The following is a 19,292-nucleotide window of genomic DNA, read 5'->3' as shown; positions in this document are numbered from 1 at the left end:
AACCTTCTGAGACTGAACCAGGAAGAAATAGAAAATATAAACAGACCAATCACAAGCACTGAAATTGAAATTGTGACTTAAAATCTTCCAACAAACAAAAGCCCAGGACCAGATGGCTTCACAGGCGAATTCTATCAAACATTTAGAGAAGAGCTAACACCTATCCTTCTCAAACTCTTCCAAAATATAGCAGAGGGAGGAACACTCCCCAACTCATTCTACCAGGCCACCATCACCCTGATACCAAAACCAGACAAAGATGTCACAAAAAAAGAAAACTACAGGCCAATATCTCTGATGAACATAGATGCAAAAATCCTCATCAAAATACTAGCAAACAGAATTCAAGAGCACATTAAAAGGATCATACACCATGACCAAGTGGGGTTTATTCCAGGAATGCAAGAATTCTTCAGTATACACAACAATCAATGTGATATACCATATTAACAAACTGAAGGATAGAAACCATATGATAATCTCAATAGATGCAGAAAAAGGTTTTCACAAAATTCAACACCCATTTATAATAAAACTCTCCAGAAACTGGGCATAGAGGGAACTTACCTCAACATAATAAAGGCCATATATGACAAACCCACAGCCAACATCGTTCTCAATGGTGAAAAACTGAAACCACTTCCACTAAGATCAGGAACAAGACAAGGTTGCCCACTCTCACCGCTATTATTCAACATAGTTTTAGAAGTCCTAGCCACAGCAATCAGAGAAGAAAAAGAAATGAAAGGAATCCAAATTGGAAAAGAAGAAGTAAAGCTGTCACTGTTTGCAGATGACATGATACTATACATAGAGAACCCTAAAGATGCTACCAGAAAACTTCTAGGATACAAAGTTAATGCACAGAAATCTCTTGCATTTTTATACACTAATGATGAAAAATCTGAAAGAGAAATTAAGGAAACACTTGCATTTACCATTGCAACAAAAAGAATAAAATACCTAGGAATAAACCTACCTAAGGAGACAAAAGACCTGTATGCAGAAAACTATGACACTGATGAAAGAAATTAAAGGTGATAGAAACAGATGGGGAGATAGACCACGTTCTTGGATTGGAAAAATCAACATTGTGAAAATGACTATACTACCCAAAGCAATCTACAGATTCAATGCAATTCCTATCAAACTACCAGTGGTATTTTTCACAGAACTAGAACAAAAAATTTCACAATTTGTATGGAAACACAAAAGACCCCGAATAGCCAAAGCAATCTTGAGAAAGAAAAAAGGAGCTGGAGGAATCAGGCTCCTGGACTTCAGACTGTACTACAAAGCTACAGTAATTAAGACAGTATGGTACTGGCACAAAAACAGGAATATAGATCAATGGCACAGGTTAGAGAGCCCAGAGATAAACCCACACACTTATGGTCACCTTATCTTTGACAAAGGAGGCAAGAATATACAATGGAGAAAAGACAGCCTCTTCAATAAGTGGAGCTGGGAAAACTGGACAGCTACATGGAAAAGAATGAAATTAGAACACTCCCTAACACCATACACAAAAATAAACTCAAAATAGATTAAAGACCTAAATGTAAGGCCAGACACTATCCAACTCTTAGAGGAAAACATAGGCAGAACACACTGTGACATAAATCACCTCAAGATCCTTTTTGACCCCCTCCTAGAGTAATGGAAATAAAATAATAAATAAACAAATGGGGCCTAATGAAACTTAAAAGCTCTTGCACAGCAAAGGAAACCATAAACAAGACGAAAAGACAACCCTCAGAATGGGAGAAAATATTTGCAAACGAAGCAACTGACAAAGGATTAATCCCCAAAATTTACAAGCAGCACATGCAGCTCAATATCAAAACAACAAACAACCCAATCTAAAAATGAGCAGAAGACCTAAATAGACGTTTCTCCAAAGAAGACATACAGATTGCCAACCGACATGTGAAAAGATGCTCAACATCACTAATCATTAGAGAAATGCAAATCAAAACCACAATGAGGTATTACCTCACACCAGTCAGAATGGGCATCATCAAAAAATCTACAAACAATAAATGCTGGAGAGGGTGTAGAGAAAAGGGAACCCTCCTGCACTGTTGGTGAGAATATTAATTGATACAGCCACTTTGGAGAACAGTATGGACGTTCCTTAAAAAACTAAAAATAGAACTATTATATGACCCAGCAATCCCACTACTGGGCATATACCCTGAGAAAACCATAATTCAAAAAGAGTCATGTACCACAGTGTTCATTGCAGCTCTATTTACAATAACAAGGACTTGGAAGCAACCTAAGTGTCCATCGACAGATGAATGGATAAAGAAGATGTGGCACATATATACAATGGAATATTACTCAGCCATAAAAAGAAATGAAATTGAGTTATTTGTAGTGAGGTGGATGGACCTAGAGTCTGTCATACAGAGTGAAGTCAGAAAGAGAAAAACAAATACCGTATGCTAACGCACATATATGGAATCTAAAAAAATGGTACTGATGAACCTAGTGGCAGGGCAGGAATAAAGATGCGGATGTAGAGAACAGACTTGAGGACACTGGAGGGGAAGGGGAAGGTGGGACAAAGTGAGAGAATAGCACTGACATCTATACACTACCAGATGTAAAATGGATAGCTAGTGGGAAGCATCTGCATAGCACAGGGAGATCAGCTCAATGCTAGAGGGGTGGGGTGGGGAGGATGGGAGGGAGGCTTAAGAGGGAGGGGATATGAAGATATATGTATACTTATAGCTGATTCACTTTGTTGTACAACAGAAACTAACGCAACATTGTAAAGCAATTATACTCCAATAAAGATATTTTAAAAATTTTTTAATAAATTGGAGTATAGTTGCTTTACAATATTGTGTTAGTTTCTGCTGTACAGCAAATTGAATCAGTTATACATATATATATATATATATATATATATATATATGCACTCTTTTTTAGATTTCCTTCCCATTTAGGTCACCACAGAGCACTGAGTAGAGGTCCCTGTGCTATACAGCAGACTCTCATTAGTTATCTGTTTTATATATAGTAGTGTATATATGTCAATCCCAATCTCCCAGTTCATCCCACCCACCCCTTCCCTCCTTGATAACCATAAGTTCGTTTTCTAATCTGTGACTCAGTTTTTGCCCTGCAGATAAATTCATCTGAACAATTTTTCTAGATTCCATATATAAATGATATGTGATATTTGTCTTTCTCTTTCTGACTTACTTCACTCTATATGACAATCTCTAGGTCCATCCACATTGCTGCAAATGGCATTATTTCGTTCCTCTTTATGGCTGAGTAATATTCCATTGTATTAATATATATGTACCACATCTTCTTTATCCATTCCTCTGTCGATGGACATTTAGGTTGCTTCCATGTCCTGGCTATTGTAAACAGTGCTGCAATGAATATCGGAAGCATGCATCCTTTCAAATCATGGTTTTCTCTGGATATATGCACAGAAGTGGGATTGCTGGGTCATATGGTAGCTCTATTTTTAGTTTTTTAACAAACCTTCATACTGTTTTCCATAGTGGCTTTACCAATTTACATTCCCACCAACAGTGTAGGAGGGTGAGAGAGACACTTTTGCACAGGCACACATGAGGACATGCTAGAGAATGTTCATTGCATCCTTGTTTGTGTTGGCAAAAAGTTGGAAGGAAGCTACTGCTTGTCACTTGGAGACTGGACAAAGACAAGGTTGAGGCAGCAGTCTGAAGGAAGGAGCTGGATTTTCATATAGCAGCAGGATGGATGTATCCTGGAAACATAATGTTGAGTGAAATAAAAAGTTAGGAAATGCATTAGATTTACTCCAAACATGTTTCATGAAAATTCAACACACTAGCATAAAGCAACACTAATTCTCAAGGACACATATATATGTAAATAAACATATGGGAGGTGGATTAGAAGGATGCATATTATATTCACTAGAGCAGGTACCTTTGGGGACACAGAAATGGGAAGTGAAATGGAAGGTGAAGGGGAAAATAATTTCATAAATAACACTACATAGGGTCCTGGCACTGATCTGAGAAGCTGGATGAACAAAATCTGTGAACCTGAAGTTCTTTAAAAGAAATCGGTTCTTGCTACAACTTTGCTGGGTTGAGTTGTTGTTTTCTATGTCTTTATCCACTGTGATTTTACTTTTACCCCTCCCCCTCTTTCCCCATAAAGGGTTGCTGGCTCCTCAACAGGTCTCAGCAAACTCAGAGGGCGTGGACAACCTCATGGTGACATGGACACCTCCAGGGAAAGCTGCCGCTGCTGTGCAGGAGTATGTGGTGGAATGGAGGGAACTCCATCCGGGGGCCAGCACGCAGCCCCCTCTAGGCTGGTTGTGGAGTCCCCCCTACAACCTGTCTGCTCTGATTTCAGGTACTTAATTATTCACCTTCCTTCTAGAGGGTTTCTAAGTTCACGTTTTTTGAGGAAATTGCAGGTGGGAACCCAGAGTCATGCCTTCAGTTACAGGCAGCTGCATGAGAAGAAGGATAGTGATGACCTAGAGCCCATCAGGATGCACCACTGCAGCCATAGAAGACTCACTGATTAACTAAAAACTCTAGAATTTATGGAAAACTTATGTGCCTGATACAGTGCCGTATAAGATGACTGAACAATGAACCCAACAAACATGGCTGAGAGCTAAGTAGTAGCCAGTCAGTGTGATGGACACCTTGCATTTGGGAGTTCATTTAATTTTGAGAACAGTCATGTGTAGCAAGACTTATTATACCCATTGTACAGATGAGGAAACCAGAAGATCTTTCATTTCCAATTCTGCTACTTACTAGTTGTGTGATAAATCCAGAATTATCTATATGATAATTGGTGTCTCTAGTCCTCAAATTCTGAATCTGTCAGTGGTTAAAATCAAGTGATAGAAAGTGTCTGAAAATTTATTCAAATAATTGGACAGAAGTTAATCAATGCCTTTTCTTTTTTTTTTTTTACAATTTCATTTTACCCTTGGAGCAAGCACAACCTAAATTTCTGTATCATACAATATGAATTTAAATGAAAAAGAAATCTCACAAATAGTTCAATCCTGAGCATAAACCACATTGGACAATTGGAAAATAAGGTAGCCAAAGGCTCATTTAATCATTTTTATAAATGATTGCTATGGTGCACATCTTCCTCCCATCAGAGTGTGACACTTGCCCTTTAGCTTTCATCATAGCAATCCCTAAATGGGGCTTGCCATTCCTGACCAGTGAAAAGAATCCTTAACCTCTTCTCTCAGAGGAGAGATCTAGTCCTAGTCACACAGCAGGCAGTTGACATTTGCCAAACAAACATCAAACGGCAAGGTCTCAGGTTTATTTTTTTTCAAGTTCTTAATTCACAAACTCTGAAGTGTCTTACTCTGTTAGCCACAGTCAGCTTCTTATTTTTTTATTTTTTTATTTTTTTATTTTTATTTTTGGCTGTGTTTGGTCTTTGTTGCTGCACGCAGGCTTTCTCTAGTTGCGGCGAGCGGGGGCTACTGTTCGTTGCGGTGCGCGGGCTCCTCATTGCGGTGGCTTCTCTTGTTGCGGAGCACGGGCTCTAGGCGTGCGGGCTTCAGTAGTTGCAGCAGTGGGGCTCAGTAGTTGTGACTCGCGAGCTCTAGAGCGCAGGCTCAGTAGTTGTGGCGCACAGGCTTAGTTGCTCTGTGGCATGTGGGATCTTCCCGGACCAGGGCTCGAACCCGTGTCCCCTGCATTGGCAGGCAGATTCTTAACCACGGCGCCACCAGGGAAGCCCCACAGTCAGCTTCTAAGATTGTTTTGTGTTTAAAGTACTCAGAGGCCTCCCTTACTTACCGATGAATACGTTACCAAAAACCTATTAGTGAAATTCTTCTTATTTTAATTTTCCCAAAGAGAAATGGTATTATTTGCATATCAAAGTTAGGTTAGTTAGGGCTTCCCTGGTGGCGCAGTGGTTGAGATTCCGCCTGCCGATGCAGGGGAGGCGGGTTCGAGCCCCGGTCCGCGAGGATCCCGCATGCCGCGGGGCGACTAGGCCCGTGAACCACAACTACTGAGCCTGCGCATCTGGAGCCTGTGCTCCGCAATAAGAGAGGCCGCAATAGTGAGAGGCCTGCACACCGCAATGAAGAGTAGCCCCCGCTTGCCACAACTGGAGAAAGCCCTCACACAGAAACGAAGACCCAACACAGCCATAAATAAATAAATAAATAATAAATAAATAAATAAATAAATAAAAAGAGTGCTGCCTGGATAATCCAGTGAACACCAGAGGAAAGTGAGTAAGCCATTAGGGGTCTGGAACTTTTTTTTTTTTTTTTTTTTTTTTGGTACACGGGCCTCTCACTGTCGTGGCCTCTCCCGTTGCGGAGCACAGGCTCCGGACGTGCAGGCTCAGCGGCCATGGCTCACGGGCACAGCCACTCCACGGCATGTGGGATCTTCCCGGACCGGGGCACAAACCCGTGTCCCCTGCATCGGCAGGCAGACTCTCAACCACTGCGCCACCAGGGAAGCCCGGGTCTGGAACTTTTAATGTGGAAACCCCTTAGCCCATAGAAGAGAATTCTGGATTGGGGCAGTGGGGGGTGGTTGATGGCTGTTACTGGCTTCGACATGTATATAAGAAAGAGTATGTGTCCTTTGTTGTTTTGGAGAGCATAATGAAGGCCCTCTGCATAAAAATTATAAGAAGACAGATGTCAGCTCAGTTTTGAGAAAGAACTTTCCTTATGCTTGATGGTCTCTAATAGGACAGTTGATTGCCCCTCAAGGCAGTGTGTTCTCTGTCCCCAGCGTTGTTGCAGTAGAACCGTTTTTCCTTTAGAGCTGTTATGCCCGTCAAATCAGATGAAACAGTGGATAGAAAAGGCATTTACTGAACTCTAAACTGCTATATAATTGTAAAAGCTTATTATAAACTGTATTAGGATTTACCCCTTTGGGATAGTTTGAACTATATAGTCCCTACAGTTCTTTCCTTTTAGAAATTCTATATTCTACACACAATGCATAAAATAGATGACAAGAGAGAATGTTTTTCATACTTAGGAAGCTAAAATGTTTCCTAAGTATGACATATTCATTTGAATAAAATGAATAATACTGGGTAAGATAACTATTAATCCAAGTTGTTCTCCCACTTGAAAACACTTGATCAACTATGAGTCTGTGTTGATGTTATGTTCTGGAAATAAACACTTAAAACTTAACTCATACTTATCATGAATTCAAAGTAACCCTCTCCAATAAGTAAGATGACTCATTGTCATCAGATCCTTACCAGTCTTTTCTCAGCATCTGGCTGGGGCCAAGTTGGGTGTTTTGGAGCAGACTACAATGAAGTCCACCTCCTGGATTATAAGTTGGTGTGGCCTAGGCTAGAAACTGTCAGTCCTGTCTTGTCTTGCTGAAAACAGTTCTGACCTTATAGAGACACTCCTTTTACAAATATGTAGACATCACAGTGTCTAGAAAACCTTCCCTGATGCCTAGCTATTTGGGCCCCTCTTCTGTATGGTCCCATCATACTTCCTCTGTGATTACTCCTCATTGCTGATCATTTAATGTTTGCCTTCTCCCAGACTTAACAGGTGAATTTAGCTTTCTGCAGAAAAACCACCTAAGAGGTGGTTTATAAATGTGAAGACAGAGCCTTTGCCCAAGGGTGCCAGGTATATGTGTATGCCTGGGGGTTTCAAGATATAAGCCTGGAAGTTGGAGCCAGACTGTAGAAAGAAATGAAAATATTAAGAGTATGGGCTTCGGGCTTCCCTGGTGGCACAGTGGTTAGAGCCTGCCTGCCGATGCAGGGGACACGGGTTCGTGCCCTGGTCCGGGAAGATCCCACATGCCACGGAGCAGCTGGGCCCGTGAGCCATGGCCGCTGAGCCTGCGCATCCGGAGCCTGTGCTCTGCAATGGGAGAGGCCACAGCAGTGAGAGGCCCACGTACCGCAAAAACAAAACAAACAAACAACAACAAAAAAAAGAGTATGGGCTTCATCCACCAGCAGCAAAGGCTAAGGAATTTTTGAGGTAGGGAGCAGACAATGATTAGGGGGTGTTCATGTAAGAATTAGCCAGTAAAACAGGAGTTCTTAAGGTCAGAACTGGGGAACAAGCTTGCCAGGGCTCTGCTCTTCATAGAAAGGAAAATGTCAGCTAAGTTATGGAGCCACATTTTCCTCCCTCCTCCACTAAGGGTAGGCTGTTCATAAGAAGGAACCCACAGCTTCTGATGCAGCAGCTCCCCAAGGCCTCTGCCCTGAACTCACACTTTGCATGGCAAAATGCAACGAAACCATTTGCCTAATGAGCTCATCTGGAACTCCCACATGGCACGGTGGTTGGTGGGTCCCTTCCAGAACTAGCGACAGAGCAGCCAGGCACCAGCCCCTCCCAAATGAAATGATTCCATATTCCGTGTTGCCCTCAGAGCTTCTGGGTCTGGAGGCTACCCACAAAGTATCTTTGGATTACAGGACTAAGCTGATTGCAGCCTCGCTCCATTTCACTCGGTTCACGGATACGAGTTGGAACTCACCCATGGTGTGAGTTTTGATTTCCTCATGGTCCCTTCTGACGGTACTGGTTGCACGTCTGAGCTTCATATACTACCTACTTGCTGGAATATTTAAGGGACAATGGATTTTTATATAACACACACACTAGTAAATTATTTTGTGATGTAAAATTCTTCTTCCCCAAAACGAAAATGTTAAACCCTAATCAATTGTCAGTGTAGGGGACCAGACCTACCTATGGCAGGGCATTGAACAATATGGGAGAGAGTCCTTACCCTGACCACATGAGACTACAGTTAGGTACCTAACAGAAATAATCTTTTTCCTTTAAACTTTCATTGGGAGTTTAAAGATATGTCATGGGCAGTATCTATGAGAGGGGACTTTTCTTTACAGGAAGTAGAAATCTGAGATTCATGGAAATAGGGAGTTCAGGAAGGGAAGAGTGACTTGCCAATAAACTTCATGATTGACAGAAAACTGCCAAGTGTGGCACTTTAAAAGCTAGGAAGGAGGGCTTCCCTGGTGGTGCAGTGGTTGAGAGGCCACCTGCCGATGCAGGGGACACGGGTTCGTGCCCCGGTCCGGGAGGATCCCACATGCCGCGGAGCGTCTGGGCCCGTGAGCCATGGCCACTGAGCCTGCGCGTCCGGAGCCTGTGCTCCACAACGGAAGAGGCCACGACAGTGAGAGGCCCGCGTACCGCAAAAAAAAAAAAAGCTAGGAAGGAGTATTAACATTCCCAGGTATCTTCCTAATCTTCCAAGCTGTGAAACAACTGAGATCTGAGTGGAACATGGTACGAGGAGGGGGGGAAGGGGGGGAAGGGGGGGAAGGGGGGTAACAAGGGGGTAGATTGCACTGAGCACCCCTGATTAGTCACGCCTGAATGTGTCATCCCATGCTACCCTGTCAGAGCCTGATAAGCATCTAGGGAATTAGAAGAGCCGTTCCGGTGCTATGTCTGCAAAACACCACCCTTACTTTTCTGTAAACAGCAAATAATTTATTTGTAAAAGTCAAAGTTTTTCCTTGAAGGTGAGTTTTGTTTCAAAAGCTGTCTGTGTGGTTTTCTTTAAATCCTTGTTTCACCCGGAGTAGCGTCTGTCTTTATGTCTTGCAGAAAACATAAAACCCTACATCTGTTATGAAATCCGTGTGCATGCACTTTCAGGGGACCAGGGAGGATGCAACTCCATCCGGGGTAACTCTAAACACAAAGGTGAGTCTTGGGACCTTTTGCCCAATTTTGCTGTAGTTTAATGGTTTGGATTTGGAGGGTGACAAAAGCCTCCTGTGTTCTACTTCACAGCACCACTGAGTGGCCCCCACATTAATGCCATCTCAGAGGAAAAAGGGAGCATTTTAATTTCATGGAACGAAATTCCAGCCCGGGAGCAAATGGGCTGCATCCTCCATTACAGGATATATTGGAAGGAACAGGACTCCAATTCCCAGCCTCAGCTTTGTGGTATGTGTGAGAAACAAAGCCAGCAGGGTCTTTCTTGTTTAGGTGTTGGGAAAACACAAGGGTGTGCAAGTGCTAGCACCATGCCTGGCACTTAGGAGGTGCTCCATAAATATATGTGAAATTAATTGAATGAAGAAAAATAGACATCTAAACACACACACACACTCACACACACAAAGTTACTGAATATGTGTTACATGCCAAGCAAACTGAAGAAATGAAGTTACTGGACGAGGCTTTCAAGGAGCTTACTCATATGGGGAGATAGCATTTCAAAAAGCAATAAGCGTGCTTTGATACTATTATATAGACCCTTGAGGCTTGCAGGAAATGCATTTGGAGAATCTTCGAATCACCACACTTGCAAATACCATCATAGCATATTATTTTCTCCTTAAATGGATAAAATACAATTTAAGTAACTCCTTATGACCCATAATTATGCTGTAAGACTAAAGCAATTAAATTCTGGCTGGAGCATTATCTCAAATGATTTCATCACTCGTTCACCGAGCAGTTCCAAGTCACTTGCCAGATTTAATGTTCTAATCTTTGATTTACTCAGTTTTGTTTTGTTTTTCCTGGCTTGAGCTTCCCTTTAGTATTTCATAGGCAGCTGGCTTTCTTTCGGGAGCATTTATCATAAAGAAGCAAGCATTTTATTCCTTTGTGAGAACTATTAGGTCCAAGAAGAATGTAACAAAGCCAGCCTGAGATGTAGGTGTCAGAGGGCTGCCTGCAGAGTGATTTTTACCTGGGAAACCTGAGGAACTGGTCCTCTCTCTTGACCTTAGATCTGCAGTACTGCTTCTCTAAAAGTTATGACTTTTAAATCTAATTAATTTCTTATTACATAAATAATACTTGTATATAGTAAAAGCATTCAAATAGTTCAAAAAGATATAAAGTGGAAATTATCCCTTCCTCCATACTTAGGCTGTTAGCAGTTCTTTGTGTGTTCGTCCAGAAAAAAACTTAATGCATACATTTGGGATAAACATCTGTATTCTGATCTGCACCTTACCTTTGCCTCTCAATAATGCATACTGAGATCTTTCCACATCAATCCATGTGGACTTGTCTCATTCTTTTTTAACAGCTTTATAGTATTCCACTGTAGGATCTTACGATAATCAGCTTAATAACCCACCATTGTTAAATACGGCAGGTCACTGAACAGAACTGCTCCCCGCTGTCAGGGTCAGTTCTGAAATGCACCCCCAAAGGTGATGAATCAATTGATCTCGTCATGAGCCATTTGGAATACTTCATATGAAATTTGCTCCCCCCCAATTTTTCATTTTGACAGAATTTAAACCAAGATGCTTATTTACAACAAGATCAACATGGTTAGATGGTTCTTAAATCTGCTCTTGTAGATGTTGAAGAAATTACCTACCTCTTTTGCACCAAATCTGATGAATCTAAAGTCTGTGTAAGGGTATTTTAAAATAAGTTTAAAGGGGAGAAGGTGCAGATTCAAAGCCCTGTTTTGTACCAGTTTTAGATGGTTTCCCTCTTAGCACTTACAGATGAACAAAGACCTGTTCCCTATCTTCAGAGAGCTCACAGTGCACCCAGGGAGATGGAAAAGCACACAAAATTGATATGTAAGTGCTGTAATCAAGGACTGACACCTACTATTGCATTGGGCAACCAGAAATCATTGGCAAATCCACAAGTGCCATTTCTAGAGAGTGGTAGAGGGCAGTACGTTGAGGAGGAGGGAAAAAGAAAGCAGAGAGGCTCCACATCAGCAAAAGGAGGATGGAGTTCCGAGGCGTCTTCTGCCACGGCCCCTAACAGCACAAGCAGGGTGCAGTAGGAACACTTCGCCTGCCTGGGCAGGTGAGCGGGGTAGCCCTGGGGTGGGGCACCTGCATTCCCCAGGTGATTTGGGTACACAGCCACTCCTCTGGAAGTTTGTTGATACTGCCATGTGCACTGCTCTATGGGCACACACATTCTACTTATCACTTGGCTGTTTTTGCCAACATGAGGGCAGAAGCCATGGCAGTTAGTTCACCATTGTCTCCCCCTTACCTATAATACAGCCAAGCACCCAGTAGGTGCTTAATAAAAATAGTATTTTTTGAGTAACAGATGGGTTCATACTGCCGTGGGCTTTGTCAAACCAATGCAGTTGTTTAGATAAAAGCGGATTTCCTGGCGCCATGCAGCTGTTTTGCCTGGTACCACTTGACCTTCTTACTGGTGACCTTTCAGATGATTGGCAACCATCACATCTCCCTAAACTGGTGCCTTTGTCATTTAACCACCTTAAACCTAAAGTTTCAGACCCAAGAACAGAATGGCCTCCTTTATCTCTGCCAGAGATCACAGCCCAGACAAGGCAGCAGAACCAGTATTTCCTGCATGACTTCTTCCTTCCTTTACTCAACTCAACCTATTTGCCAACCAAACTGCTGACACCATCACCCTCCTCTTGGCTTCCCCCATAGTTTCTATTTTTATTCTTCAAATATACACATGTGCATGTATCTGTGTTGGCGTGTAAACTTTTTTGGCCCAACAAATCATTCAAACTCCTTCCCTTGTGTTCCAACGGCTCATTCACTCCTGGAGTTAAGGATGCCCTAACACAGTTGGACGACTGACTCCCTGATGCTCGCCTATGCTTTGCTGCAGGAAGATGAGCAGAAAGTCTCTCCCAAATTATTGTTTTAGTCCCCTGCCTTGGGAATAAGAGACATTTTAGTGTAATCATATAGCTGAAGTCTGTGCAAGCAATTTCATCAGGTTAAAGTCGGCTTGGGAATTTTCCACATGGTACTTTTTCTCAAAAGGATGTAAAATATAGAATTGCTCTGATAGTCACAGCTGTTAAATGATCTGCTCAGGCCTCAGCTCCTTTGGGTGGAGTGGATGCAATAATACAGGGTTCCATCTTGCTGGTCACACATAGTAAGTAGGGGTGAGTGAGTGTAAGGGGTCTGTTTTCCCTACTAGATGGTGAACTCTTTGAGGCAGATTCTGTGCCTTGGTGCCTTGTCCAGGGCAGACACTCAATAAATATGTGTGACTGTTGAAATAAATTCAGCAAACAGGGTCAAAATCTGACTTGCCCTGGGGTTTGTGAGACAAATAATGTTGAGGCACAAAGTGCTGAGTTCTAGTTTCCACTTTGATCACCAGCACACACACAAGTCTGCTGAGCAAACCGGTAGGCTACACCTGTCAAAGTTCTTGCCTCGATTTTATAGCCCCCCTCAGTTTTTGAGAGGTCACTCCAAAACTCACACCCAGCAGATCCCTGGAGGAGGAGACTGCCTATTTACTAAAGGCTACAGATATTCATATCTCTTGGAGGAAAAAAACAGCATAAACACATTGCTCAAAAACCAAAATCTTACTTGCTGAGAACCTGCAGGGGTGTTAAAAGCATAAAGAACTGACAGTCTAGCCTTGAACTACCAAAATAAATCTAAGTACCATTGTTCTCATTTTTTAGATTTTATGTCAAATTGAAGCAGATCAATGATTAAACCCACTAAGACCAGTACCCAGAACTTACCAAAAAATAAAAAAGAAAGTCAGAATTAATAAATGTTATTAAATGTCTATTTCATTAATTGCTAAACTTAGCTTGCTTAAAAATTCCGTTGAAAATAATTTGTACATTTAATTTCCTCCCCAGGGGTTCTCAAATATACCTGATAAATGTCGGAAACATTATAGTCATAGGAAATAAAAGAAGTTAGTTACTACAGCTAAATAGTTTCAAAAGCAAAATAATAAAAATTCTTTGAAAAGATTTTACCACAGGAAAAAAATGTAATTCTTCTGATATGCTGTGAAGTGGTGCCTTCATAAATGACAGTGCCCAGGGCCTTTTAAAGTGTTAAGTATTAATGAATTAGGACTACTTTAAAGCAGCAATGTGCTTTTCTCTTTCAAATTAAATGAAGCATTAACAAATAAAAATGAGTAAGAGCCCACATTCAGATATTTCCTTTAATTTGTGCCTTAACCTTTATATTTATCTTCCTTTCAGAAATTCCCTATAGGGTCTCCCCAAATCCTCATCCCATAGACAGCCTGCGGCCCAGAGTGACATACATTCTATGGATGACAGCTCTGACAGCTGCTGGTGAAAGCCCCCAAGGAAATGAAAGAGAATTTTGTCTGCAAGGTAAGAACCACCCTTAGAGAGGGCAAGTCCACTGTGAATTCCTATACAGGAGTATACTCCCACTACTTGCTATGGAGATTATCAGATTTTCTGTAATTCACTAATTACTTTCTTGCTGCTATACCTTTGCACTTGCTATTTCCTCTAACCACAGTGCCCTACCATTACATTGTCTGCTTGGAGACAGTGTCTACTCGTTTTTCTAAACTCAGCAAAAATGTTGCCCCCTCCAGAAAGCCTTCCCAAATGCACATCCATATTTCCTTCATAATGCGCTATACTTGACCCAATCCAACAGGCAGGGACTAGTATCTGTTTAATCTCTATCATCAAGGTCTAGAATGGCACCCAGCACATAGTACTTGTTAAATGAATATCTGTTCAGTGAATGATGAGAATAATCCCCAAAATAATACAGCTACTGCATATCAGCTAGTTATGTGCCAGGCACGTGTTAAGCTCTTTGAATACTGCATTAGTTTGCTGGGGCTCTTGTAACAAAGTACCACAAACTGAGTGGCTTAAACAACAGAAATTCATTTCCTCACAGTTCTGGAGGCTGGAAGTCTGAGATCAAGGTGTCAACAGAGTTGGCTTCCTCCAAGGGCTGTGAGAGAATCTGTTCCATGCCTCTCACCTCGCAACTGGGGGCAATCTTTGGCATTCCTTGGTTTCTAGATCTCTACCTTCATCTCACTTAGAGTTTTCCTTGTGTGTTTCTCTTTGTTCAAAATTGCCCTTTTTACAAGGATACCAGTCATGTCAGGCTAGGGGCCACCCTACTCCAGCCTGACCTGTCTTAACTAATTACCTCTGCAATGACCCTATTTACAAATAAGGTCACTTTCTGAGGTACTTATTGAGTTAGAACTTCAATATATGAATTTTGGGGGTGGGAGGACACAATTCAACACATGTAACACATACGTTTACTCGTTTAATCCTGCCCACAACCATGTAATGTGCCTGCTTTACACGCCTGTACCTGGCCATACTACCAGGCACTCAATATGAAATGAATAAAAGAATGAGAGATTATGATGCCTTTTTACAGGTGTGAGGTACAAAAAGATTACCCAAGGTCTTAGAGGTGGCAAGTGGCAGAACTACAAATCAGACACAGATTTGAGTATGTGACGAAGTGACCCAGCTAACATGAGTTTCTCTCCACTGGCTAAATTATGCTTTTCTCTCTGGCAGCCCCTGTTTGCATCTGCTCTAAGCATAAAACAAGCTGTTCTTGCTTTGTGACATGGAGTATCAAGTTAATCATTCAGGACTTTGTTGTTCTATGCCAGATACTCCTCCACTGGGAAAAGTGGCAAGCCCTCTTCTCAAGCACTCCCATGAAAGTTAACTTGTGAGCAATTAATTGGACTAAGGACTCAGCATCTTTCTACTCCTGGTACTCCAGACTCGTCCCATCTGCCCAGAAAGAAAGGCAGATGCTAACGAAATGTCAGATTGTGCCGATTGTCTGGGGTGGTAACAAGGTTTCCTGCATTAACTCCCCTGTTCAGCCCTGGGAAAAGCCCCTGTCACAGGGGCTAGCAGGTCTCTGGCCGCTAGTGGCCCCTGGTCACCCTCCCTCCCACCCTGTTCTTCACTCTATCAGAAGAATCTTTCTACAAGATCCCTGTTGCTGACATTCTACCTCCTGTTGCAACCCATCGGTGGTTCCCCACGGGCTTTCAAGCTAGAATTTAAACTGCTTTGTTACCAAGCCCTGCACGACCTGGTCCTGTTCATCCATCTAGCTTTGTTGTCTGCCGCATACTCATCATTCATACTGGAAAGCAAGACCAGACTATTTGCGGTTGCTGAAGCACTCGCTCTTTCCTCCTTCCGCGCTTGCTGTCTAGTCTGCACTTCCCTAATTTGTCCACTTAGCCAACTCCTAGCCATCCGACTCTAAACTTTCGACATCCTGCCTTTTGGGAAACCTTCCTGAGCTGCTCGTGAAGCCATTTCCCATGCTGTTCTCTGTGACACAGCCTTGTACATGCTGTTTTTAGATGTATCCCGTGGCATCATGGTTTACTGTTTACATGTTTACACATCTGTCTCCTGGACTGTCTTCAGAGCCCATGTCCCATTCATCTGTGTATTACAGCACCTAATCTGGCTTGTTACATGGTTTACATTCAATAAATGTTGGATGAATTAATGAAAACTTCCAACACGTAGTGAAATATTTACATGTCATAGGAAGGAATCAGAACAATTTCAAAGACCCTAGGTAGACAGAGGGCTTATCCAATGGTTTGGTAAAATTGATAGCTACCATTTCTTGAGGCCTCATCTGTTCAAGTACATGGCTGTGCCCTTTAAATACACCATCTCTAATGTTCACAACAACCTGCAAGGTAGATGTCATCGTTCACCTTTTATAGATCAAGAATCTGAGGTCCACACATCAGTCAGCGGCAGAGTTAGGAATGGAATCCAGGGCTCCCAGTTCACAACCAGTGCTTTGTATACCACAGTCCCTTTCTTTCTGCACCTATTAGAGGAAGAAGCCCTTGTAGGGCTGGAGCTCCTTCCTTGGAACCTTAGTATTGGCCCCTTTGGGCCCTTTCTTCCTTCTTCAATGGGCAAAAGAGAGTTGGCCTTGTTCCTGAGTCTAGCTATCCAGGAGCTGTGGGCAAAGCCCAGCGGGTTCACACAACAGTCAGTATTTAGAAATGTTCATTGACGATAACTCAGTCACAGGGTATGCTAACTTTTCGTTTCAGGTAAAGCCAATTGGAGCACATTTGTGGCACCAAGCATTTGCATGGGTGTCATCATGGTGGGCGTTCTCTCAGTGCGTTGCTTCCGGCAAAAGTAAGTTCATTACACCTGCCAACTTTGGTAAATTTTTTTTTTTTTCATATAATAGCTGTTGCTGCTATGGGTCAAAAAAATGGTTACTCTCCTACATCGCTGGTAGCACACTAAATATATTCACCTTTTTGGGGTGACAGTATATGTTTAATTTTTAAAAATATTAAACATTTCACCTAGCAATTCCCATCTCACTATATCATAGGTATATACAAATATTTAGTGGCAACTGTGTTCACTGAAGTATCGTTCATAGAAGGAAAACAATCTGAAGCAACCTAAATGCCTAACGATGTGGGATTGGTTAAATAAATCAGTATATTTCATGCTATACAGCATACTATGCATTCATTAAAGATGTAGAAGAAAATTAAATGGTATGAATATTTGCTATGTTACATTTTAAAAAGCAAGTTGCAAAACATGTACTTTCATTTTTTAAAAATAGTGCATACACACGTGCCCACAGACACGCAAGGTATATTAGTTAGCATTTAATTTGGTTGTATGTAACATAAAAATATGACAAATGAGCTAAGTTTCTCACCCAGGTAAAGTAAGTAAACTCAGGTAACGGCTGGTGTAGGAGGTCCCCAGTCATCAGAGACCTAGGCTCCTTCTTTTTCTGCTTCACTATCCCGACATTGGCTTTCATCATCAAGTTCACCTCATGGTCCAATGGCTGCAGGAACTATGGTCATCATGCCTGCATTCTACAACTACAGGGAGAAGGGAGGTGCCCACACCCACCTTTTCAAGACACATGAAGAAGTCACACATGGCACTTTAGGTTACCTCTCATTAGCCAGAACTTGGTGAGGCAAGGAAGGCTTAAAACTGTGGCCTTTTAGCTGGGCTTATTGTTGTCCCAGTAAATCAGGGTCTCCTTTCTAAGAAAGAGGGGAAAATGGGTATTGGACGGCAGTTAATACTCTCTGCTCCAAGGACATACACTAAAATATTAATGGTGGTTATAACAGGGGATAGAATCATAGCGCTTTTAGTTCTATTTAACTGTATTTCCTAAAATTTCTTTAAACATGTATTATTTGGTAAAGAGAATTTTTAAAATGAGTTAGTTATTCAATAGTTTTCTTCAGATGTTGTGTAATATAGGAGAAGAGGTTAAAATAAAACTAGCTCAAAGTCATTCTACTAGTCATTGAACCTGTCTGAAAGGTTTTCCATTTATTGAAGTTCCCCCATATGTGATAGATAATTCAAAGCAGAGCTCTCTTTAGGTAGACTTTGAAAAAGTTGAACTCAAAGAGTCAACTAGGATCACATGCATCCTCTCTTCAGGGAAATAGTATCAGTTAGGGTGGAGGCTTCTGCTGTTAAAGAAAAAAAAAAGAGCCCCCAAATATAGTGGCTTTAATAAAATAGCTCATTTTTCTCCCATATAATAGTTCTAAGGTATGTCATCCAGATTGGCTGGCAGCTCTGCTCCACACTGTCATTTAGGGATCTAATTGTCTTTCACTTTATTGGCCCACCATCCCTTGGGTACTTTCCTCATCCGCATGATCTATACTAGGTCACAGGTACCTCTGCTCACATTTCTTTGGAAAAAACCTAGTCACATGGCCTCATCTCTTGTTTCAAAGGGTTGAACACATCCCAGAAGCTTACTTTTCTTATTAAACAAAGTGTGTTAAAGCCAAGTCTTTAACATATTGGTCTTGAATTTTTTTAAAAAAATAGTCAAAATAGTTAAGTCATATGCATGTGAGAAACATTTTTAGGATTTTTTTCTTCCACATAATAAACTCACCTTAAAATATTTTCAAAAACCCAGAGATGTGGAAAGAAGAAATAAAAAGACCCTCTGATCACCAAATACAACTACTTTAATAGTTTGGATATTTCCATATTGGTATTTTTTTTTGGCATTTTTTTTAATTGGTTATGTCCAAGCTGTTTATACCACCTGTATCCCGTTTTACTTTGTTTTCATTACAAGCTCTTTATAAACATTCTAATTTACTAAATATAAATAGTAATCTCCCCAAGGGTATTGACCATGTCCTCTTGTTTGCTGTTTTATCCCCAGCATGTGGCACTGTGCTGGTCATACATTAAGGATTCAATCAACGTTTGTTGAGTGAGTGCTTGGCTGCTTAGTGATAGCTAAACATTACACCGAGCAAAAGTTCCGTAGTTTATTTAGCAAACCCTAAGTCGTTGCACCACGAGTCTTTATCATCTATCCAAACTTCACAGAAAACTAGTCCAGACTTGGACGATGCATCATCTTTCTCCTGCAGTGTTTACAGTTTACTCATTTGCATACCCCTACACTGAAGTCACTGTGCTTCCAGGCCACCGTGT

The 19,292-nt window shown here is 41.6% G+C and overlaps 1 protein-coding gene across 3 annotated transcripts in view; it reads left to right on the top strand.

Annotated features, from left to right (window-relative positions):
- IL12RB2 (interleukin 12 receptor subunit beta 2) overlaps window positions 1-19,292 on the top strand; it is a 93,243-nt gene that overhangs the window by 56,137 nt on the left and 17,814 nt on the right. For all 3 annotated transcript variants that reach the window (XM_022581133.3, XM_022581134.3, XM_022581137.3), the window contains 5 exons: window positions 4,186-4,386; window positions 9,635-9,733; window positions 9,824-9,982; window positions 13,998-14,135; window positions 16,871-16,961. In XM_022581133.3, the coding sequence (XP_022436841.1) occupies window positions 4,186-4,386; window positions 9,635-9,733; window positions 9,824-9,982; window positions 13,998-14,135; window positions 16,871-16,961 (688 nt within the window). The remainder of the gene's footprint in view (window positions 1-4,185; window positions 4,387-9,634; window positions 9,734-9,823; window positions 9,983-13,997; window positions 14,136-16,870; window positions 16,962-19,292) is intronic.

Source organism: Delphinapterus leucas, chromosome 1 (genome assembly GCF_059928025.1).
Source record: "Delphinapterus leucas isolate spDelLeu-1000000601 "Yukka" chromosome 1, BTC_Dleu_Yukka2, whole genome shotgun sequence".
Classification (NCBI taxonomy): domain Eukaryota; kingdom Metazoa; phylum Chordata; class Mammalia; order Artiodactyla; family Monodontidae; genus Delphinapterus; species Delphinapterus leucas.
The sequence above is the reverse complement of the archived record's forward strand: the minus strand, read 5'-3'. Positions and strand labels throughout refer to the sequence as shown.